The 23,178-nt window shown below is 49.6% G+C and overlaps 1 protein-coding gene across 1 annotated transcript in view; it reads left to right on the top strand.

Moving 5' to 3' along the window:
- The first annotated feature begins 4,914 nt into the window (after positions 1-4,914).
- The window catches only part of Nav2 (neuron navigator 2), a 625,974-nt gene continuing 607,710 nt past the window's right edge, over positions 4,915-23,178 (top strand). The window contains exon 1 of the mRNA XM_026777610.1: positions 4,915-5,527. Within this exon, the coding sequence (XP_026633411.1) occupies positions 5,453-5,527 (75 nt within the window). The 5' untranslated portion in view covers positions 4,915-5,452. The remainder of the gene's footprint in view (positions 5,528-23,178) is intronic.

Below are 23,178 nucleotides of genomic sequence, written 5' to 3'. Positions count from 1 at the left end.
CATACAGGTGCCAGCTAAAGACCCCACCCAACCCCCGGAGGAAGAGCCGCTCCGGAGGGGCCTTGTCTATCTTTCCAGTCCCGGGGCGGGGGGAGAGACTCCGGACCCTGAAAGGGAGGGGTAGGGGGGTAACTAGAATGGCGAGGCTGCCCATTGGTTGGGAGGCACCATGTGAACTACACTGGTTGGCTAGGGGAAGGGAGGAGGAGGCGGTTTCCCGGGCAACGGGAGGGCAAGGAGAGGCTGTAGTGGCAGAGCCCGGGCTGAGGAGCGCCGCCGGTCAGAGTACAGAGCAAGACTGGCTGGAGGCTGTGGCTCCAGAAGCCGGCGTGGGCGCAGGTAGGACCCTGCGCTGCCTTCTTGGGGTCAAGCCTGGCCGGGCTGTCCACTAGGACCAGCCTGGGGAAAGTTTGCGACCCAATTGGATTGACAAAATAAGAGGACTTAAAGATGCTCTGGGTGGGCTTGGAGGTCCAGGCAGGGTGGGGTTGCAGAGGGGACAGGGCTAGGCTGGGAGACCGCACCCTTACTCCAGGACCTTTAAGTAGGGCGAGGAGCCTGGGAAGCCACCAGGTTGCATCACAGAAACCTCACAGGAGAACGCTCAGCCGCACGCATAAGCAGGCCGGCCAGTCCACCCACCCTTGTTCAGAGATGATTTGAGAAACTTCCCCAGCAGACGCTGGGCTAGCTGCACTGCGTCCTGAGACCCGTGGCTGTGAGCCCTCGCTGTGCACTTTCTCAGGCCTCAGCACGAAATTGTAATTGCGCACATCCCCATTCGGAGTGGGCGTGTGCCCCGCTCAGTGTTCGCGACCAAGGCGGCCCATCACCTTGCGCGTGTTCTTCTGTTTTTGAGTGCTCTGTTTTGCGTTTCTCTGGCCCCCCTCTGTGATTGTGCCTCTGGGTTGTTCAGGCATTGGGTCCCTAATCTGTTGTTGTGGGCGTCTGCAAACACTCTCTGGGATGCTGGGGGCTGAGTACCACTGTTCCTAGCTTTTTTCTATCTAGGTCTGTGTTCTGTCTCTCTCTCTCTCTCTCTCTCTCTCTCTCTCTCTCTCTCTCTCTCTCTCTCCTTTCTGTGCTGGTTTCTCGGTATGTTTATGTGTGGTTTTACATTGGTGCCTCTGTTTCTGGCCACATTTGTCTCCAAATATAGGTCTGGTACTCATCTGCGTGTGTCGGTCTGTGTGTGTGTCCCCGTGTGTGATCGGAGCAGCTGTAGGTGTGCATGTGTGTACGCGTGCTGTGCCTGTATATGTCTTTTCTCTCTAGTCTGCCTTCTCAATGGGTCTTCCCATGTCAGCAAGAGGATGGGGGTAGGTTGATCAGAGCCTGAGCTGGGGGACCAGGCCAAGCCCGGTTCTGTGGCTGTCTCTCTCTCTCTCACCCCTCCACTCTCGGCGGCTGCAGGACCTCAAGCGGAGCTTGAGAAGAGGCACCCAAGCACTGGAGCCCAGGCTCTCCCTGGTGAGGGGTGCGCTTGGCCAGTCAGCTCTTTTCTTTCCTGCAAAGGGACTTCGGTGGTGGCAGCTTGCACCGCCCAGCTGGGGCCCTAGTGACTTATTTTTGTGTGTGATCCTTTCTTTTCTTGAGGAAAAGGCGGGAGCATGCTCTGCTCGCTGGTGTGCTCAGATAAAGGCGCTGGGGTTGTGGGCTGTGTCAATCCTCCTGGCAGAAGTGTCTGGTTCACAGACTCCTTTGGGAGCACCTCACCTAAATCCTAAGCCCACTATTCCCTCTTGCCACTCTTCCATACATTTTGTGTGACTTGCCTAACGCTCTGTTGATAAAAGGTTCGGTCTGCAAGACGCCCTCTGGCTCTCCCATTGGCACAAGAAAGCAAATGCTGAATTAGGGATGCACTCCTCTTACAAAATAACACCGACCAGGCTTCCCTTTCACAACCCTCCACCTTCAGTCTGGGCTGGAAACCAGAAATGAGAGCTGCTGCGGAGAGGAGGGAGAAGATCAAACAGACAGCGACCAATTTTGCAAACTTATGAGAAATCAGCAAAAGGTGGAAAGTAGGCTCAGGCTCCCAACATCTCAGCAGGAATGGGTCCAGCTTGCGAGCCCGAGCCTGCCGCTAGCACTGGCATTGGAATCTCACTGGCTATTCAGGGGCACTGGGTCTTCCTACAGTAAAGGACCTCAGTAGCACTCTGAGGGAATCTCTGACTTAAAGACTGAACTCTGTCCTGGTACCCTGTGGATTGAATCTGCAGACTGATCCCCTGTACCCCTGTTGTGATTGTCCAGAGGAAGGAGCAGGATTAGGTGTGGAGTGGGAAGTTGAAGCCCTGTGGAATCTGTGTTTGGTCCAAGACCCCTGGCAGTGTGTTTAAATATCTGTACCATGGCCAGGCTTGTCTTCGGAATGTCTAGATCATGGAGCTTGCCCATAAGGCTCGCAAGCTCACCTCGTGGTACCACCTGCTCTATCCCTCTCCACCCCTGCCCCAGGCTGATTGACTGACATCTGGGTAACACAGAGGACAAGCTGGTGCCAAACAGCTGCAGTTGGGGATCCCTCCAACACGTTCACTTTCTAATGAACTAATTAATGTTCTCTTAGTCTTGCCTCCTCCCCATCTCCACCTCCAAGCACGCTTAAACTTCTGGAGACTTCTCTGGCAGAAAGGAAGCGGGGCGTTTGCTCTTACAAAGTTTCCTCCCCTTACCAGTCAGAACGCACATCAGAGATGGCACTGACAGCAGCGTCCTTGCTTCCTGATGACTCCTGCCACAGAGCCCAGGGCAACAGTGGCCCCAGAGCTGGGGCAGACTGCCTTCTAGAGAAAACAAAAGGCTTGCAGGAGGTGTGGCACATCTTCTCACTCCCTGCTGCCAGGGAAGACACTTGTGTGGCGACAGCGTCTGTCCTTGTGTGCTTTCAGGGTGTGTGCGCCTTTTGGCGTGATAGGATGTGACAGGGTCTCACCCGGGAGAGGGGGCTGGTTCAAGCCTGGTGCAGGGGCCAGAACTGTCCTGGCAGACAGACGCAGGCGGAGTCCAGAACTGGAGAAGTCCTCCCGGGAGGAGACCCTTCTGAGCACTGGGGTTTTTTTTCTTTCATTATTATTTGTGAGCCTAGGCAAGAACTATAGGAAGGATAGTCTCTGAACTAGACAAATGGCAGTGATCTTCCCAGAGAAGTGTGGACATGGGTGAGAATTTTGAAGCCAGACCTGGCTTCCAGTTCTAGACACATGGCATCTTAACTATCTTTTGTTTTAGGGGAGTTGTTTGACTGCTCTCGTTAAGTGTCCCACGAAAAGCAAGGTGACTGGCACATGACTAAGGGATTTATTGAATAAATGCATATGTGTATCAGTAGCACCAGAGACACAGCAGGCATTCAGTGGCCTTAGCAGGTCACATGTTTGAACCATCCTTTCGTTATTAGTGTTACTTGCACTTTCTAGATGAGAGAAGTTAAGATACTCCACCAAGGTCACACCATGAGGCAGTTGCAGAGTTGAGGCTCAACCCCAGTTACATTGATCTGAATCTTCCACTAGGTCGGAGACCACATCTGGAAAGGGCTCTTCTTGGAGGAGGTTTGCTAGTTTTCTTGCATCGTTCTCTGGAACTGTCTTTCCTAGAGATCTCTCGGAGGGTGATGTCCAGGGTGCTTGTGGGCAGCCCAAGCGTGCTTAACTATTTCCTGGGCCCTTAGAGAACTTCTGAAATCTTGCCCTCGAGTATCCCTTTTCTAGACTTTCAGGTCCTCATTGATTCTTAATCCAAATCAGAAGGGGCAGTATGACTTGCTGAACTCTGTTGGGGCCCAGTGTGTAGCATAGGGCAAGCCACACTTCTCAGGGGTGCACCTGGGAACGTGCATCTCCTTCTACAGCATCTCTCCCAGGTACTTCCCTACCCCTGCCTTCCTCTTCTCATGAGCCCTCTGTTGCCAATCCTCCTGTCTGCTATTCAACCTGCGTTGGCAGTGAGCTTCATGGAAGTCTGACAAAGGGTAGTGACAGAGGATGCCTTCGGCCTCATTTCAAAGTGGCTGCTGATCAGGACAGCTGCAAGGGAGACTTCTGGGGGCTTCTGTCTTATGCTAACTCTGACTGTATCTGGCTGTAGCTCTCCCAGAGACTGGCACTGACTGGATTGCTGGGAGGCTAGTGTTTGGTTAAAAATGCTGGCAAGAAGCTAGTGCTCTTTAGTAAGCAAGCCCCTGCCACCCCCTCAGCCTTTGTTTTCCAAGGTGCTGGTGTTGAGAGGAGAGACATTTGGTGTTGCTAACCAATGTATTATTCTGATAGCATCCTCAGGCCTGTCCCCACCTCTCAAACCACCCAGGGAAGTTGTGCTCAGTGATCATGTTACTCTGGGGTGCTCTCTTCTCTCCCCTCCTCCCTGGCTTCCAGAGCTTCTGTGACGAAGTCAGGTAGGAGGTGACCAGTGTCTACTTTGCCTGCAGATTCCAGCAGGGAATGCAGCTCCATGCCGGAGCTGCTTTCCATCTCTGTCCAATCCATGCTGCTCTTTCCCCTCCCTGTGACCAGGCTGTGTCGCCCCCACACCACACCCTCCAGCTGGAACTGGGGGAGGGGGAGTGCTGATGTTTCCACCTCCCTGAGCATCTCCCCCTTTCTCATCATCCCATGGTGCCTTATTGCTGCCCTGACAGCGAGCCCCCATGTGGGCTTTTCCAGCACCGCCCTGCTATTTCAAGAGAAGGCAACATGGGGAGTCCATGAGTCACCCCCCAGGTTGCTTGCCCATGGATGTGATCCACGGTGGGTTCAGAAAGAGACTGCTGGCTGCTGCTGGGCCCAGGCTTTGCTGTTTGACTCCAGATGGCAGGCAAGACAGCTCGAGCACCACACTCCACCAAAGACAAATCTGACTGTTGAACATTTTCTCTTCAGGTCTGGGTCTCTCTGCGGGAAGGAAGATGACAGCCGGGAGGGGAGCCACTGTGGAAACAAGCGCTCACAGGAGCTCCGAGGAGCGGCTGGCAGAGAGGTGTTTGTGCTGATTTATAGGAGCCAAGGGCTGTGAGAGGGATGTGGATGCTATCAGCTTGGTGGATTAAATGCCCATTTACATTGTTATTGACATATAAATTATCTGTGCCAAGCAGACAGTGAGGCAGAGAATTCCTGGGGCAGGGATGTGGCACACGCCCCAGGACATGGACTCTTCTTTGCCCAGATCTGTCCTTTGGGCTCTTGTAAAGTGAATTGCAGACCTGAAGTGAAACTCTGCTCCTCACCCTCGAGATGTCAGTGGCAGCCTCCTTCATCCCCAAGGCATCGCTGGCCAGCCAGGTTCCCAAGTGGCTTTCAAGAAGATGGCAAGAGCTTTGAAGAGATAGCACAATCTCCCTTCTGGTGGGACCCGGTCTGGTGTGCACAGGTCGCTGTTGTGCGGGTCACTTGGGTCTACTGTGGATTTAGAATACCGTTGAAGGAGCTTTTATGCCCGGGAAATGGAATCGATTTCGGAGTCAAGCCAACAGCAGAAGAGAAAGCCTGTCACTCACGGACTGGAAGACCAAAAGAGGGTAAGTGATAGAACTTTGCTTACTCTTGGCTGCCTGGAGGTGGAGTTGCTAAGTGCAGCTTAGAGGTGATCAGTTAGTAGAACTGTGTTCATTGATCAGACCTGTGTATCTCTTTCTGCTTAGGAGGTGATGTGGTTGCTCCCGACTTTGGTGTCATAGTGCTGTTTTTTGCTTTGGGTCGTTGGTGGTTAATGAGTGAGAGGAATGAAAAGAAGGAATATTTTAATGCCCGGAACTAAGGAAAGCAAAGACGTTACACACTTTACAGAAGTTAGCAAAAAGTCCTGGTGTTCTCAAAGTCAGTCTGGGTTCCTTTGTGTTGCAGTTGTTCAGGGTGTGTATGCACACTTTGCCTTTCTGGTCATGGTGCTCCTTCCTGAGATGGTTTTGTTTAAGGATTTTTTTTTGTGATTTCTACCTGCTCTTGCATATAAAGATCAAGAATGCACCTTGTGAACTCTCTGGTCCCTTTTGTGAGAATGTCACAGTCATTGAAAGTGTCCCATTGAGTGCAGGTCACTGGCTATGATTGGTCTGAAAGCCACAGTCACCCAGGACTTGTGTCTGCCGGTTAACTTTCAACTCTTCTTCAGAAGCCAGGCACACTAGGGAGACCCACTGGCATGCTGTAGCTGACGGTTTAGAAGCAAACCTGTGGCTGGGTATGGCCAGGGGCTAACAAGGGTTAAACTTGTTGATGTAGGACCAGAGACTGTATTTGTCTGCAAATGGACCCAGTGTTTTCATTGAAGTGTGGGGATGGTACCCAAGCTTGTAGCATTCTATCCAGGTGATGAGGTATCGTGTTCTCTCCCCTTGTGAGTTTCAAAGATCAACTCTCCCAGTGTGTAATACCAATGGCTTTTTAACCCTTCCTATTAGATTTTAGCTGTGGTGTGTGCGGTGCGCATGTGCCTGCGTGTGCACAGCTTTTGTATTGGGACTTACACTGTCTTTAAAGGATACAAATAAATTGAAATACATCTTAAAAACACAAACGCCGACTCCATTCCTTAAAGAAAGAATCGCTCCAAAGCCTGGGCCCCCTTGATTCAGGAAGAACGCCTCCATCTCAGGCACCTAGATAAGTGAGATTTGTTTTGTGGAGTTTGATTGCCAAGTATAGAGCCTGCTAGACCTTCTGCTCCAGTTTCAGTGGGCGCGTTCCCAGAGCTAGAAGGAACATTGATTGCAGTGAGCGGCCTGAGGAATGCCTGCATTTGACAGAGTGTCAGCCAAGTTTGGGATCCAGACACTTAGCCGAGGAACATTTGAGACCTCTGATACCATAGAAAATTTTAATTGGGCCGGTACACTAAGATAATATGCAATTACGATGGCTCCTCCTTGGCTAGGTGTAGCTGTTTGCATTTCCCATCTGTTCTTGGCTTGGGCTGGGCTGGGTCCACATGTACCACCGAGCCTCTGGAAGGAGAATACAACCCCAAGTGAGGCTCGGCGGCAGCTGGGGTAACATCAATTGGTCATGCTCAGCTGACATTCATTTTAACTTGAACTCTAGCCGTCATGGTGATTATTAAATTTATAATGATATATGTAAGATCCATTTTAATGGCTCTCCATGCTCGGGTGAGCCCTCGCTTGTGCTGGGAAAATAAAGCTTAATAGAGTATTACATTTCATTTTCTACTGAATTTTCTGGGCAGAGGTTGAAACTTGGCTTAGGAGGAATTAGATTGTTTTCTCTGATAGTCGATTTGATCGAGTTCAACATTGCTGAAGAATAAGTCTGAGCTTCCAGAACCCTGCCACTGCAGCCGCTTCTGTTGGCAGTGGCAGCTTCTGTTGTGTGCCTGCGTGCGTTTGTGGGTAAACACACGTCCCATTTGCGTCAAGTGTGAAGCTAAACAAGCCTCGCAGCATGCAACCTGGAATGTCCTGTCCACAGGGCTGACAGGCGGCTCTGCAGTGTTTGGCTCCTGCCTCAAAGGAGCAAAGAGCTCCTCTTTTGGGGGAACTGGCTGAAAAATCCCACAAAGACAAGGAATCTGCATGGGAGATGCTGGGAAGCTGGGGAGCTGGAGAGCTTCCACCAGCATGAGTTACCTCTGGGTCTTTGTGGGATCAATGACACACAGACACAGCAGAGGGCTAACAAGTTGAACTTTTGCTGTATTTCCTACTATCATGAGCAGCAGGAGATGCCTCCTTGTGTTTGGTGGTAGCTTCATTTTGCTTGCCCTGTGGATGGAGTGACTGGTTCAGGGCCCACCTGGTATGTGGTCTTTGGAGACCCTCATTGTGTTGGTGAAGGATGCCTTGGTCCGCAGGAGGAGAAAGCTGAGCTCACATCCTAATGCTGGCTGTAGGTATGTTGGATCCAGTATCCAGTAAAGTAAAAGCTTCTAAGGTTTCAGATTGGTGGATTTTTTATGCATTTTATATATCTATGTAGATACCCAACAAATCAAGATATGTAATATCTCTTTCTAAAAAAAAATCAATGATGATTTTAAATGTGTGTGTTGCCTGCATGTATTTATGCACCATGTGCATGCCTGGTACCCATGGAGTTCAGAAGAGGATGTTAGATCTCTTGAAACTGGGGTAGGTGATTCCTGTGAGCTACTATGTGGGGCTGTAACTGAACCCAGGTACTCTGTAAGAGCAACAAGTGCTCTTAACCATTGAGCCATCTCTTCAATCCAAGATATATAACATCTCTTGCTCTGAGTATGGTGAACTGAGTTGAGATTAAGGGGCTTCCACCCCAAGGCAGGTTCTCTGGGGTGGAGACCTAATGCTAAGCAGCTGGCCCTAAGAAGATCTGGAAGTAGGTCTGTAGTAACCAGGTTTCAGATCTGGACCCTGTAATTGGGGTAGGTGTCTTTCAGAACTCACAAAGCTCCTCCCTCCAGCGTTGGTGACATCCCCGGGTGCCACCTATGAATAGCAGATTCCTCTGCCTCTCTGTCAATTTCAAATCTTGTGCTGAGTCAGGAATCAGGCAAAGAGGCCCTGGGGCTACAAATCAGCATGGACAGAAATCCAGTTGCTTGAGTGTGGCTGTGTGCTAAGAGCATTTACCCAGCATGAAGGGGAGAAGCCAGGCTTCCTGACAGACAGCTATTATCTGTCATGGGAAGGACTTTTGAATTGATCCCTCCCCCCCCACACTTCTCCTTCTGCACAAGACTGTGTGTGTCCTCTGCTGCAAGCTCTCCCAAGGAAGGCAAGTGATGGAAAAATAAGCCTCGTCTCGGGCCCTTCAAAGAGGCTTGGTGACTGAGAGGTGACAAGGGTAGCTTAGTTTGAATATTCCTCAGGATGTCACCTACTTTGCAGGAAAGCTTCCTAGAGCCAGTTTTTAAAATGGCTTTGGAGAGGATAGACTCGGGCTTCATGTAATTAAAATTTATAGCATTGGCTGAGCTGCTCGGGATGGTAACCAGCAGCATCCTACTAAGAGGCACACATCACTCTGCTCGTCATACCAGCCATTCCTTGTCCTTTGTGTATATCCCTGACTGCCCTGTATCCGTGGCCTTGGCTTACAACCGTTTGCCCCAACAAGGACACCCCACTTTATTTAATCACCCCTTCTGAGTTGGCCTGGCATCTGTCTCCTCTAACCTCTGGCCCTTTCCATTTCTAATTTCATATCAAAGACAGCTAGCATGGAGGGTGCCATAACATTCTGGCCAGTTCTCTACTGCACCGTCCACTCCTGGCCAGGTGACTCTACACAGCCTAGCTGCTGCCATCCTGATCAGTGATTTCCCGCTCATTCCTCCACAGAAGCCACCCTCCTCAGCCCCAGCTCTCCCATTCCCTGTATCCCACATCTCTCCTGGCTAAACTCTGATGACTTTCCTCGACAGTTGACCCCATGTCTGAAGCTTTACTTAAATGTTTTCGTCCCCCTCAAAGGATTTCACTCCTGGGCCACTCCCCCACTCCTCACAAAGAATGGATCATCCATGTCGTTCTATATCTCATTCAGGAGCAGCGAAGTAGCTGCTCACTGCACCTCCTCACGTCCTGGATGCTTCATCACGTCATAACCTCTGAACCAGACAGCTGACTCTTTAACAGAGGAGCTGATCTTGTCCGTCACTTCACCTTCTGGAACACAGGAGGCTCCTAAGGCAACTTACTTAAAATAGAAGGGTATATGGTATATGTTGTGGGTCCTCTTTCTCTTTGATGATGAAGTTGAGTTTGGTCCTTTTAGATTTACTATGTTTCCACTAACAGACAGAGGAGAGGAAAATATTACTCAAGCATTCAAGAGTTCTGTGAAGGACTTGAGACATTTGATATAGAAGGACCAGAGACTAGAGAGAGAGAGTGGTCTCCAAGCAGGTATACTGAAGTGACAATTGGAGTTAGTGTGGACCTGGTGACAAGGTGGGTAGGTGAATCTTAGGCACTGACCAGCGTCATTGCTTCTAGGGCTGGAGGGAGCAGTGGCATAGGATGGAGCAGCTGAGCTGTTGATGGGGCAACTGGAAACAGTGATGCCTTCTCGCACTTCTCATGGTGCAAGTGCCCTTATGTTTGTTTTGATCCATGCAAGCAGGGTAGTGGTCACTTGTTCCAGTCACAGGGAAAACAAGACCCACAAATGTTCTGACCTTCCTGAGAATAGATGGCCACTTTAGTGGACTTCATTGAAAGTATTAAAAATTATCTCAATGGGCTAAGAACAAGGAAAGTAACTAACGTGTGTTAGATGCCTGGCCTATGCCTTGGAGATACCAGCAGCGTCTCTTACTTTAGTTCTTCCTCAGACCATTGTGGCGTTCTTTTTAAATCTGTTTGTTCATTTCATTGTTTTTCTTCCAGTGTTAGGGATCAAATACCAAGCCTGGGAATGATAGCCACCCTAGCACTGAGCTGTTTGCTCAGTCTCTTTCATACAAGTTTTCATAAGCCTTTTCACAGAGGCAAAAACTAGGTTAAGGGTTAAACAGCTTGCCATGTCTCTGAGCTGCAGAACTTCACCGAAATCTTTACCTCTCTGTTAAGTTTCTAGGTCTAAATTTTTAAAATGATCTTTTCAACTTTTTTGCTGTTGTGTATAAATGCACACACATATGAGTGGGAGGGGACTCGCGTGCACACGTGCCCCCAGGCATGCATAAATGCACACACACACACACACTCTATAGTGGAACTGGTCCACATGACATCACACGGATATCCTTCACCCAGGACCGTGACCATGGTAGTCTATATATCGCTTGACACAGCCTTCCAAAGGTGAGTTGCAGGGTTGGGGTAACACAGATCCTCTGTAGAGGAATCTTCCTGCATCCAGTGGACTGAGTTCTGAGGTGCTACTGGTAAAACTTGATCTGGAGAGATAGATCCGAATGCAACTGGAGGGGATGAGGCCAGAGCCCACCTTCCAACTCTCTGCACTAACTTTTCTAGATTCTTGGTGCGGCCGCTGTGCTCATGCCTCTTGGAGCTGGGGATGTAGCTGTTGCAGCTTGATCTGCCTTCTGGCTGGCCCACCTGTCTTGCTGGTATGAATGGAAGCTGTGTCAACCAGGTGACCAGAATTGGATGCTGAGGCTGTACAACAGAGCATCTCGCACATCAATAAAGAGAGAGATGGAAAGAGTTCAGAGCCGTATGTGATTCAATCAGTGGACTGTGAGCTATCATTCAGGTGCAGGGCAGGGGGAGAGGACTGAAGAGGGGCAGGCTTGGTACCTGTCCTCATCCCTAGTAATCACAATCCATCCATTCAACACTTGTCTATGAGAGGATGCTGGGTTTAGGTTCTCATGTCGTGGAAGTAGTGTCAGTTCAAGCAGATAGTAGGTGTCCTTTTCATTTGGAGAAGTCAAGGAAGTCTCCTTGGAGGATGAGTAACCCAAAGTCTATTTGGAAAAGACGAAATGAAAAGCATGAGGCATGGGAGAGGGAGGAAGACTGAGCAAACAGATCCTCGAAAGTGGTTGCTCTCTGGTGGGGCTGTAGCTGGGGTTACCCCCATTAAAGATTGAATCTGTCCTTCCAGAATTCATGTTTTAAAACCCTAACCACCACCCCCAAGCCCCACCCAAAGGGACAGTAATTGGAGAAAAGACCTTTAAGGTAAGGCTGTGGACCTACTCCAATAGGATCCGAGTCTTATAAGGTTCAACAAGGTCCTAAGGCTGTGGACCTACTCCAATAGGATCCGAGTCTTATAAGGAGGAAGACTTCTTAGGGATGAAGCACAGAGCAAGGCCATGTAAGGGCAGACGAGAAGGCTACTGTCTGCATTCCAAGGAGGGATGCTGGAGGTTGTGAGCTCTTTGCTATCCAGCCTGTAGACGCTTGAGGCAGTGCTCCCTGAAACGTGTCCTAGCGGGCAGAGCGTTGCCGTGGTAGCTAATGCAAGCTAAAGAGAAAGAGGACACGTTAGAGGCCATATGGCCACCGCTGCCTCTTCTGGAAGTACCCTGAGGACACTCACCAGCTCTGATGTCCCCACGACAACATAGAATCCCAGAGATGAGGGGGTGGTTTTATGTGTGTGTGTGTGTGTGTATGTGTGTGTACCAGAGGATATAATCTCCAAAACAGCTCCCACTGTCTTTGAGACAGGATCTCTCATTGGCCTAGAACTCACCTATTAGGTTAGGTTCACTGGCCAGTGAACCCCAAAGAACCTCCTTTGTCTGCCTCCCCAGGGCTAAGATTGCAAGCATGTGCCGACAATGTGTAGTTTGTGTGTGTGTGTGTGTGTGTGTGTGTGTGTGATGGATGGGGGACGTTCTGGGGGGTCAAACCCAAGTCCTTGAGTTTGCAAAGCAAGCGCTTTACTGCTTATTTCTCCAGGTCCTGGTTGTGGCTCTCTAAAACCTTTGGGTATACCCTCCCACCTCCCACCCCCCGTGACCTGCACCTGTCACAGGAAAGCCACTGATGCTATCTCCATTTGGTGTGAGGCACAAGAGCTACAGAAAGACACAGGGCTGGTTAAAGAGCACATGGCCCATTAACAATCAAAAGTAGGTGGCCCTAAACCCTGCCTTCCCTTTCCCACAGACAGTTACTTTCCAGGGAGTGAAACAGCCTTCCTCAGTCAGTAGAAATGAGTTTCTATTTTACCACCTCAGCTAGCTCTCCACTGGGGAAGGAGACTTGGTAGATTTCTGGAGATCTCATCTGGACACCAGAAAATGTGGATAACATTTGCAGGCCCTTCATACATGGCCACACCTCCTTTCTTTACAACCCCCAAAAGTTCCATGAGGACCCCTCGGCACACCCAAGCATTGGGTTCCCTCTTGTCTTCCTGATCTGCCCACATGGGCTTCCAGAAACCAAGCGGCAGAGCCCTCAGACTGAAGAGGGCAGGGGACCAGTGGTAAGCAGTGAGCAGGGCTGCATCGCCTGCATCGTCAGCTGGCATTTGGGGCAGGCATGTTTGTCAAAGTCTTCCATCAGCCACTGACATCCGAGACCTTGCTCCCCCCCCCCTTGGTCAGTGCTGGTTCCTTTTGTTCCTGCTTTAAACTAGCCTTGGCAGAGCTTTAAATGAGAAGGGGACATGTGGCAAAGCCACCTCAGTTGTCCGGTATTGTTACCCACGTACCTATGGGACTTTTTAATGTTAGAGAGTTTATCTAACCTTTCTAGCATTCGTCTTCGAGGTGAGATTTAGGAAGCTACGAATGGTACCTGGAGAGAACCCCGAGAAACGTCACTGGTCATACTTAGCACAGCACTAAGCTGTTGAGTGAAAGCTGCCAGAATTCCCCGCCTTGAACGTCCCTGAACCTGGCAGAAACCCTCTCAGTGTTGTGGTTGGGGAGTAGCTGGGTGACGTCTGGCACTGGGGTTAATTCCTTCTGGCTTAAACCTCTGCTGCTGTGCACCCTTCTGGAGGCAAGTTCATGGCCAAACCCTCTTCGTGTGACACTGTTGTCGGGACACCATTGACCCCATCATTCCGCATGCCTCTCACATGGTGGTTGAGGCTTCTATGTGGGTCTGAGACGCCCATTGCAGTTCGAGTTTTTGCTGCAGGATGACATTGTGGGAATCATCTGCTGTGCTTTGTGGCACCCCCTAAAAGTCAAGCACCAGAGGGAGAGTCTGCTTACCCACAGGCGCATTTCAATTCTTCAAGGTTCTCCAGAGTCCCCCAGGTTCCGTTCTCCCACAGCTTAGATCAGATTCCTGCAAGCCCGGGGTTTGAATCAAAATAATGACATCTCCGACTCCCATCTTCAGGGCATTACATTTTAATCTTCCTTCTCTTTGGGATAATTAGAAAGAAAGAGCTAGTCGTGGGGGCTGGGAAGCAAACTGGGAATAGGCGTGGGGGCAGGAGCCAAGCAGGGGGTTTTGTAAGGCAGCTTCTTCTGAAGCTAGGCAACAACTCTGGGGACCTGTGGCTGCATGCTGAATCCATTTGCAGGGACGAAGGACTGGGCCTGAGGCGGGTGGCAAGGAGGTCAGGCCAGGGTGGTTCCAGACAGGGACCTGGGGCCCGGGCTGTGCATTTTGCGCTAGGAAGGAAATTGAGAAGTCCCCTAGGGTGATCACGGGGCTGTTGCTTTTGCTAAGCAGAGTGGGCAAAGATTAGGATCCTCAAAGCCATGCTTGTTGCCAACACCCATACTCATGGGAGGGCTGGGTGCAGGGCCTTGTGAGCTAATAGTCTGCATCTTGGTCATAGCAAGTTCAGTCCTCTGACCCCCATCTCTGGTAATACCATCACAGAGACAACAACCAGGCTATTCAGGAACACCACAGTCCAGGTTCCTGTTGACATCAGAGGTGGGGGTGGAAGGCTCCTTCTAAGTTCCTCAAAGGGTAGGTTAGGATGAGATGAGAAACTTCTTGGGAGAGTCTACGTGCACATCAAAATATTTCTTTTTTCCATCTGTGGTTATAATTTAAAATTTCAATAAGCCAAAGTCCTCAATGACATGCACCATCCTCATGGGAAGCTACAAAATAGAACAAAGCATCGTAACTTCCAGACCCCATGCAACTTAACGTGTGTATCCTGCCTGCTGTGGATTGCTTTAGGCTGGCTCTTGCCGGGGTCATTCAGTTTCATGGTGGTTTCATCAGGACGTGCAGTACAGTGTTTGTCTAATAGCAGAGGACCCGTAAATGCTCGTTGAATGAATGGGAGACAGTAGGCACTCTGAATGGGAGTGGGCACAAGAGGAGTTAGGACTCCACTTTGGTTATGATCTAGAGTCGGTGACAAAACAATAGTGGGCGAGAATGGAATAGGTCTTAGCTGTCTGAGTGTCCGAATGGAGAGAGGCGTCTGGCCTGGGGGTACTGCTTAGGTGTAGCTGAATCACACTCGTGAGTCTCTGAACATGGGAGATTCTGAACTGTCTCGTGATTATGAACCTGCCATTCCTTTGCTTCTGTCACAGATGTCCCCCTCTGTCTAAGCTTCAGTGTGGCTATGGTGATGGTGACCTAGGAGGTCCTTCTACAGATGTCAGCATGGGCTGACTATTTAGAAGTTCAATAAAAACGTGATTCATACGCATCTCAAAGGGGAAGCACTGAGGAATGGGTCTAGAATATCTCCTTCCATGTTCTAGCACAGAGGAGCAAACTGAGAGACTTGGCAAGGGGGAATCTCTGTTTCCTTGGGGAGTGGCATCCCACCAAAGTCCACAGAATGCCAGCAATGCAGACAGATGACATAGTCGTTGAGAGAGAAATGCCTAAGCTCTCCTAGAAGGAAAAGTCTGTGGAGCTGGGCATGTGGTGCCCTTCATCCCAGAAATTCTGAGAAAATGAAAATGGTGACTAAGAGAAACATTCTTTTTTTGTATTTTTTTTTAAATACCAATCCAAATTCCCACTCCCTCCCCTCCTCCCATTCCCTCAACACACCCTCTCACCCCACCCCCCCTCTAATACTAAGAGAGGGTAAGGCATTTTTCTTTGTGGAAAATCCAAGGCCCTCCCTACTACATCTAGGCTGAGCAAGGTATACATCCAAAGAGAATAGGATCCCAAAAAGACCAGTACCTTCAATAGAGATAAATCCCAGTGCCATTGCCACTGGCTCTTCAGTCTTCCCCAGCCATGCAACTGTCAACCACATTCAGAGGGACTCCTTTGGCCCTATGCCTGTTTCTTCCCAGTCCAGCTGGAGTTGGTGAGCTCCCGTTAGCTCAGGTAAACTGTTTCAGTGGATGAACCCTTCATGGCCTCGACCCAAGAGAAACATTCTGAGCCTACAGACCCATTCAGGTGGGCACTGAAGCAGACATGCCCCACGAAGAGCCCGCTATCAGGTAGCTTTAGGTGTTGACTGCTCACTCCTCTGTGGTGTGGGGTCCACTTCTCTGCATTTCCCACTGCTCCAGCCACCATCCCTCCCTGTCCCTTTTCCCCAGCCCCCTTCCTCTGCCGATCTTCAGGGCTAACTCTCAGCAGCCCACCAGCCCTCATCGGCTCCACCCTCACTGTCTGCTCCTTGGCAAAGTCTGTAGATCATCTTATCAACCCTTCCCTCCGAGTAGGTTTGGTGGCTGACTTCCTCCTTTAACCTAGTCAGGTTCTGTCTGTTGGTTCAGTCTTGACAGCTATCCTGACTGAAGCCTGCCCAAACCAGCCTTAGCAAGAACACCACTTTCAAAGTCAGGCATGGTAGTGCACACCTGTAATCCTAGCTCTTGAAAGGCTGAAGAAGAAGAATTGAGGCGAGCCTCGGCTATCTAGTGAGACCTTGTCTCAGAAAACAAGGCAATGAGAAAAAGCAAAGTGAAAGGCTGTTGTCAGTTTAGTAAGACGTTCCCCTCTCCCATTATCTGATCAAGTTTTTTGCCATTCCTTGATGAAGAAATGGTGGACCTGCCTTAAACAAGAGTCCTGTTAGGTCAGTTTAGCAAGAAGACCCCCTCTGATTTTTGCCTAACTTTCCTCAGGCCCCTCACTCTGCTCTGGCCACACAGGGCCCGAGCTACCTTTAATGTCTTTAGAATTGAACCCTGCCTCTGTTTCTCTTCCGATTTCTCTCTTGTTATGGTCTTGAATAAACTCTTCTTTTGTTTGTTTTATTTCGTTTTGTTTTAACAAGCACCAGAACGTTTACACTTTAAAACAAGATTTATTTATATTTGAGTGTTTGTCTGTGTATATGTCTGTGTGCCACATACACATGCCTGGTATCCTTGGAGGCCGGAAGAAGTTATTGAATGTCCTGCAATTGGAGTTGCAGATAGTTATGAGTTGTCAGGTAGCTGGGAACTGAACCCTTTGCAAGAGCAGCCAGTGAGCTGTTGAGCCATCTTGCTAGCTCAGAATATTTCCGTTTGTTAACAAAGCTGAGCTGGAGAGAGGTTGGCCTTTGGATGTGCTACTTACTAAGTTCTGTGTCTGTGCCCTGGCTAGTCAGTTATGGCTAATGTCAGGCAGACACGTGGTATAGAACCTCACCTTTGAAAGTGAATCCCTCGCAGGAGGCGTGGCTGGATGGGCAGTGATGGGCATCTCTATTTAATTGGGTAAGATTTGACATAAGAGGGGCAGAAGACGGTGAGGAGCAGGAGGCATACTCAGTAGTAAGTGGTCCAGAAATTGTCTTGTGAAATCTTCCTCTCTGGACCATCTCACAGCGTGACATCACATGAATGAATGCCATCGCGTGAATTACCATCAACCCCATAGCTCCTTAGGTTTCATAAGCTGACAAGAGGAACACAGCAGACAGGGCAAAGCTTTTCATGACAGAGAACAGGAAGCTGGACGGAGTGGGATGAACTTCGGCAGTCAGGAGTCTGGGTTTGGATCTTGTCTTCGCTGCTGTCTTTATCTTAAGGAAGCCTCAGGACCTCTCTGCCTCACCTACCAAATGGAAATCCTGGGAGTTTCATTTATGAAGCACTTGATACATGTAAAGTACTTGATGCAGCCGCGCCCAGTGAGCTTGCGCCTATGTGCGTCTCAGCTCACACGGAGGTCCAACACTGCGCTGTGCCGTTGAGGGTTTTGTGGGTTCCTTGTCTTCAGGAGTCTGAAAGAACACCCTTGCTTCTGCTCTAAGCTTGTGAGCTCCCAGAGATACAGCTCTGGCTTGGCAGTCACTTCTTGCCCTGTGCCTTCTTATTCTGCTCTGACATTATTATAACCTTTTTTTCTGCAATTTGGGATATAGGTTGCTTTTAAGGGGAACCTTATGCTTGGAAGACAGGGCTGGCTACAGCCTCAATGTCTTTTGTCCTGGACACTGTCCATGATATTGAGTTATTGTAGCAAGCTGAGGGAGCCAACTCACTCTGTAGATAGAGATCGAGGGGGCTTGACAAGGTGAGTGGCGGATGCGTGCTTTCTCCCCTCCCGTGGCCATCAATCATTGGCAGGAACCAGATAGGGCGGCAAGAAGGAAACAGCAAATAAGCGGTTTGCATTACTCAAGCCACGTGAAGCCCGTTGCCTGTGGTAATTGAAAAATATCTAATTTCTGCTGCATCCCTGGAGCATCTTCCCCATCGGATTCCTGTGGTGCCTCCAAATCTTATCAACACATCTGAGGAGGTGGCAGGAGGTGCCTGCCGGAGCTGCTCTATGAGGAAAATGGGCTGCTCCAAGATTGATGCTCAGGAGCCCAGTTGCCATGGTTCGGGGGAGGAGGCAGCAACAGTGTGGACAGGGGTAAAGATGGGCTGGGGGTGGATGGGCCAGTGCTTAGGGGAGCCATTGTGCCCACTTTAAAGATAGGGGATCAAGCTGAGGACTGCAATTCCTGAATCCCCTTTCCTTACATCCTATCCCTAGCCATCAGTCCACCAGTGGCCTCACTCCTGGTCCATCTTTACTCTTTGTCTTTAAATTGATTCACTTTTCAGAAAATTGGGCTTGTCACAAGGGTCATCAAATGTCACAAGTGGCATTGTGGGTTTGATGTGCAACTTTCCTTTCTAAATACATATTTAAGTAAAATTATGATCATAAACATTTTAAAAGGTCTCCAATGTACCTCTTAAAATGATGCTGAATATCACGAGGTATACACGGATTCCAGTGTGGGAAACAGTGCCTCATTTTATGAAGACTAAGCTTGCAGACAGCATCTACAGTAGCTTCTATTATTGAGCCCTACTATATGTTATGCCACACACTATAGAAACCTCAGAGGGCATAGACCATTGGCTCCCAAGCCTGGGATTCAAATCTGCTGCTTTTCTGATGTGTGATCTCTTGGCTAGCCCTCTGTGCCTCAGTTTCCTCACTGGTAAAATGGAGAAATAGTGGTATCTCCCTCTGGACTTGTTTTGAGCCTGAAGTAAGCCAACAACACTTGGGACCATGTCTGACACGTGTAGGCATAACGTGGGTATAAGAACATAGAGCCTCTGGTTGTTACACTTTCCCAGTTGTCACTAGCCACCAGCCCAAGGCTCTCTGCAGGACAGACTGCCTTGGGCTCTCTCTATCCCTTTCAGAACTGCAGCTCCGATCCCCTCCCTACTCCCCAGATCCCAAACAATTTTAATATAGCTCATCTTTGTCAGTGTTCTTCTGACTTTCAGCTCATAGGCTGTGCTAGGGAGCTTGCCCTCCCTCGCCCCTGCCCCAAGAAAACCTAAAGAGTCTGACATTCCCTTTATTCTTAGGATCTGAAGGAAATGGCTAAACTGCAGGGTTTGTGACTGTTTAGGGCCCTGTCATGGCTACCTGTGGCCATGATGCTGTCTCTCCCGATGCTCTCCTCCCTCCAGGCTCCATCACAGATATGGCCATGAGCTTAAAACGCTCCCAATAAAGTCATTCTGGAGGTAAATGTCATCTCATTTTCTATAGACCTACCTACCTTTGCCTTCTACCCAATAGTCAGCATTGGCATTTGTTCACCTGTCCATCCATCTGTCCACTTAGCCATCCGGTTCTCCTACCATCTGGCAGCTAATCAACAATGAACACACAGCGTAACAGCTCCCATTTTATCTTTACAGCAGTTGTGTGACATGGTCATCTTCATTTAGAGTCACTGGATAGAGTTCCCCTTGGAGCTGACAAGAGGATGCAGACCCAACTGACATTTAAATCCAGGGGCTCTGCAGGCAGTCACCTCGATATTTCCTACCCACAGAGCCCGTTGGACCATCCTGTCCAGACTGTCTCCCCTCCCCATCCTGGCCAATCCCCTAGAGCCAACTGTCTTGAGAATCATTTAATTCTTGCGTTTTCTACAAGGAACTTTCATTAGATGCCACACAATGACTGATAAATGCCACGGATAATGACTCGGTTCTTCAAGACTGCCTGTACTTCACGTGTCGAACCCAGGTGCTGGCTACCCCATCTTTCTAACTAGCTGGCTTTCCCTCAGGGGCTTCCATGACCACCAACTCTTTGGGCTTTATCACATCCTAGACCAGCTTACAGAACTCTGGAAGAAGTACAGAGAGTGGGGGAGACGGGAGGGCCCTCAGCCCTCTGCAGGTGCATAACCCCCTCAGTACCTCCCCTCCGAATGGTCACCACGCTGGGCTCCCCTCCCAGCTGTTTGTGGTTTTGTTGGAAGCCACGTGGCAGAAACTTGGCTGATTAAATCCTGAACCAACTGTCAGTCACTCTATCTCTAGCCCCTTCCCTTCTTAGAGGTTAGGAAGTGATCACATGATTGGTCTCTCTGGCAGCTGGCCTCTGTTCCAGGGACATCTAGGGCCTCGCTGACAGTGGTCTTCTTATTAAATAACAAAAATGTAAATAAATAGCAAAAAAGTACAAACAACAGTTACCAAAAAATAATAAATGCCGGTCGATGTTCTCTTTACCCCATCACCTAGGAAGTTGTTAGCAATTTGGATTATCTGTGCTAGGAACCAGGGACAGGGCATACCACAGAAGCCATAGCCGGTGCCCTTTCTGCCTTCTCATGGAAGGAGGGCTACGTCACAACAGACACACACTGCCATTTATCCCTCAGGCATGTGGCTTAATCATCTTCTGGGGCCAACTGAGCCCGGATGACAGAGAGCAGCTGGTGTCACTCGACCTGTCCCCCTCATCCCAATTTGATTCTAGTTCTGTGTGAGCAGATGTTCAACTCTTACACTTTGTCATAATATTTGTGTCCCCCACACTGTCTTCCCAAAGCCCTGGAGCTCCTGCATGCAGAGGAAGGTCAATATTTACTGGAGCAGAGAGCCACAAGGAGTCCATGGTGACCTCAAGGAGACAGACGTCACTGTGACAAAATCAGATCCAGGTTCATTCATGGATCAGTTCAAGTCTAAGGAGTTGAAGACTTGTCTTCAATCATATAAAATAGTGGTCTACATTATAGGTGATAACACTGTGGAATTCTTGCAAATAACTTCACAAACTACTGTCATTACTTGGTTACTTTTCACGAAGTCATTCTCTGTGAGAAGCTAGGTTTCCCAACATAACATTGTGGGTTTTGTTTGCCATCCTCCTAGGACGGTATTTGAGTAGCATGTGACCCTGGAGCTTTCTTCTTAGGGCAAGAAACACATCTATTTCTCTGTGGGGGAGAACTCGGGACCAAAGAACCCAACTGGGCTGGTGTTCCAGGTGTTCAGGGCATCAAGGGCATGGCCATAGCTGTGCTTGGATATCAACGAAGCAAGCAGTCACAGCTCATCCTTTACCCAGCCCCCACTCCTCCAGCCAGCTGCCCCTGGCCACTCTTTAAGATGCAGCTCACACTTTTGCTTGAAGCCCCTCTGTCTTCTCTCGTCCTTTCTTCTCTGATTCTCTCCAGTCCCTCCTTTGTACCGCAATTTTTGGTTTGGTTTTTTTTTTTTTTTTTTTGCTACCTGCAGCAGCGTTTTACTGAATCCCTTTCAGGCTAAGCATGTCAACTCCGGGTGCAAACGACAGAAATCCCAGCTCGGCGATCCGGCTCAGCAATCTTCAGAAGGTCACCCTTCCTCTGTGTGACTTGGCTTCTCTCTTTGTTAAGTGGCAATAACTGTACCTGTTCTGTTCAGGGCTTAATTGGAGGGCCAAGGTGAACACTGAATGAGAGCTGGGAGATGGTAACCGTGTAGTGGGGAGGATGGCCAGGAATGGTGGCAATGGCAGCCAGAGTCCGTGCTCCTGCAAAGTTTATAAGGTGCTGTCAGGAAGAAACCTGCTCAGGGCTAGTTTCTTCCCCCAGAGCTGAGCTTATGCTGAACGACAGCAATGCCCGTAGTTATTCCATGGGTTAAGCGGGATTCAGAAGTAGGCTTCCATCCCCTGTTGGCTCTATCCAAATGACATTCAAATGCACTTAGCTTTTGACTGCTACTTCATCCCATTCTGTAGAGAAATGGCTCAGTGACTGACGAAGGGTTGATCATGCTTGTTTTCCTGGAATGCTCAGCTTCTTTCCAAGGCCATGTGTACTTCCTGCCTCTACACTTGTTCAACTAATAACCTCCCAGAATGAACTTAAGCCTAAAAGGGTGTCGTCATCACTGATCAGAAGGAAGCGAGATTGACCTGCGTCTAGCAGCAGCCAGGAAACGAGAACTAGGGGCAGCGGAGGCTGGGAGATGTCAGCCGTGGAAATTATCTCTCCTTTCAGAGCCACTCCAAAGAGTTCCAGCTGCCCCTTCCCCTGGGGGTGACCTTTGCCCTGAGCCAGCATGATGGGCCCAGCTGGGGGAAAAGGGGGAGCTGTCATCAAGGGTCAGGTTACCAGTCTGGTCAGCATGACGTCAGTGCATCAGCTTGGCTCACAAGAGCCCCTTGCTGCTGAAGGAGGCAGAGAAGCACAGCTGTGTCCTCCTGCAGAGCCCGCCTGGTCCTCAATCCAGGTAGATAGATGAGAGGCTCGAGATGGCGTCCCCGACTGCCTCTTTTCTGCCCAGCTTTGCAGCTTGCCCAGGAGATCAGTTTGTAGTTCAGGTGTGTCAGAAGCCCCGGGCAGGAGGAAAACATGGACGAGGAGGCTAACAGACTTTAAGTATTTCAGAGAAAGACAGAGGGATGTCCTGCAAAAGCTAATGGAATCAAACCCCAGTGAAAACCCAGACATCTTAGAGGGCTACCAGGCCCACATGCTTCCCGGCTTGTCTGAAAAACAAGGGACAATCACACTTCCCGAGGACTTTGGCAGTCTTTCTCTAGGAGAAAGTCCTGGGTCCATTTGAGTGCCACTGAGAGAGCTGGATGGCAGAGGGGAGAGCTGGGAGTAAGAGAAACCCTCTTCCTTTCCTCCTCAGTGTATCTAGACAAGTAGCTGAGGTTGCTAGCTGCCGTCCACTGTCAGCTACTGTGTTGCTCCTGTGTTCTTCCCTTTGCCTGGGGACTGTCTGGTGCGTCTTCCCTTTGATCCCGAGAACTTTAAATCCACGGCCATCATCCTACAGACAAAGCACCGTTGTTTCTGGAGGCATTGAGCGAGGACTTCGCCCTCCATTCAAGGACACAGAACCTTTGTCATTCTCTTGGCCCCTCTGGCTCTCGTCTGAACTTCTGCTTCTTCTGCCAGGAATCCCATCTGCCATCCTGACCTATTCACCTGCCCGAGTTGACTTCTGTGGTGGCACTTGTCACATGGGAGTGTGACAATGAATGTGTCAAGATTTCAGGCTAAGTCTTAATCATTTTTGTGTTTCTATGGTCACATCTGACACATTGTGAGTTCTCCAAGAAGCATTCGCCAGAGAATAAAAGAATGCCCCGGGCAGACATAAAGGACATGTGTTTATGGTGGTGGCCTTTCCAGAGAGGCT

This window comes from Microtus ochrogaster, unplaced genomic scaffold (genome assembly GCF_000317375.1).
Source record: "Microtus ochrogaster isolate Prairie Vole_2 unplaced genomic scaffold, MicOch1.0 UNK76, whole genome shotgun sequence".
NCBI classification, from domain to species: Eukaryota; Metazoa; Chordata; class Mammalia; order Rodentia; family Cricetidae; genus Microtus; species Microtus ochrogaster.
This window is presented reverse-complemented; position numbering and strand designations above follow the sequence as displayed.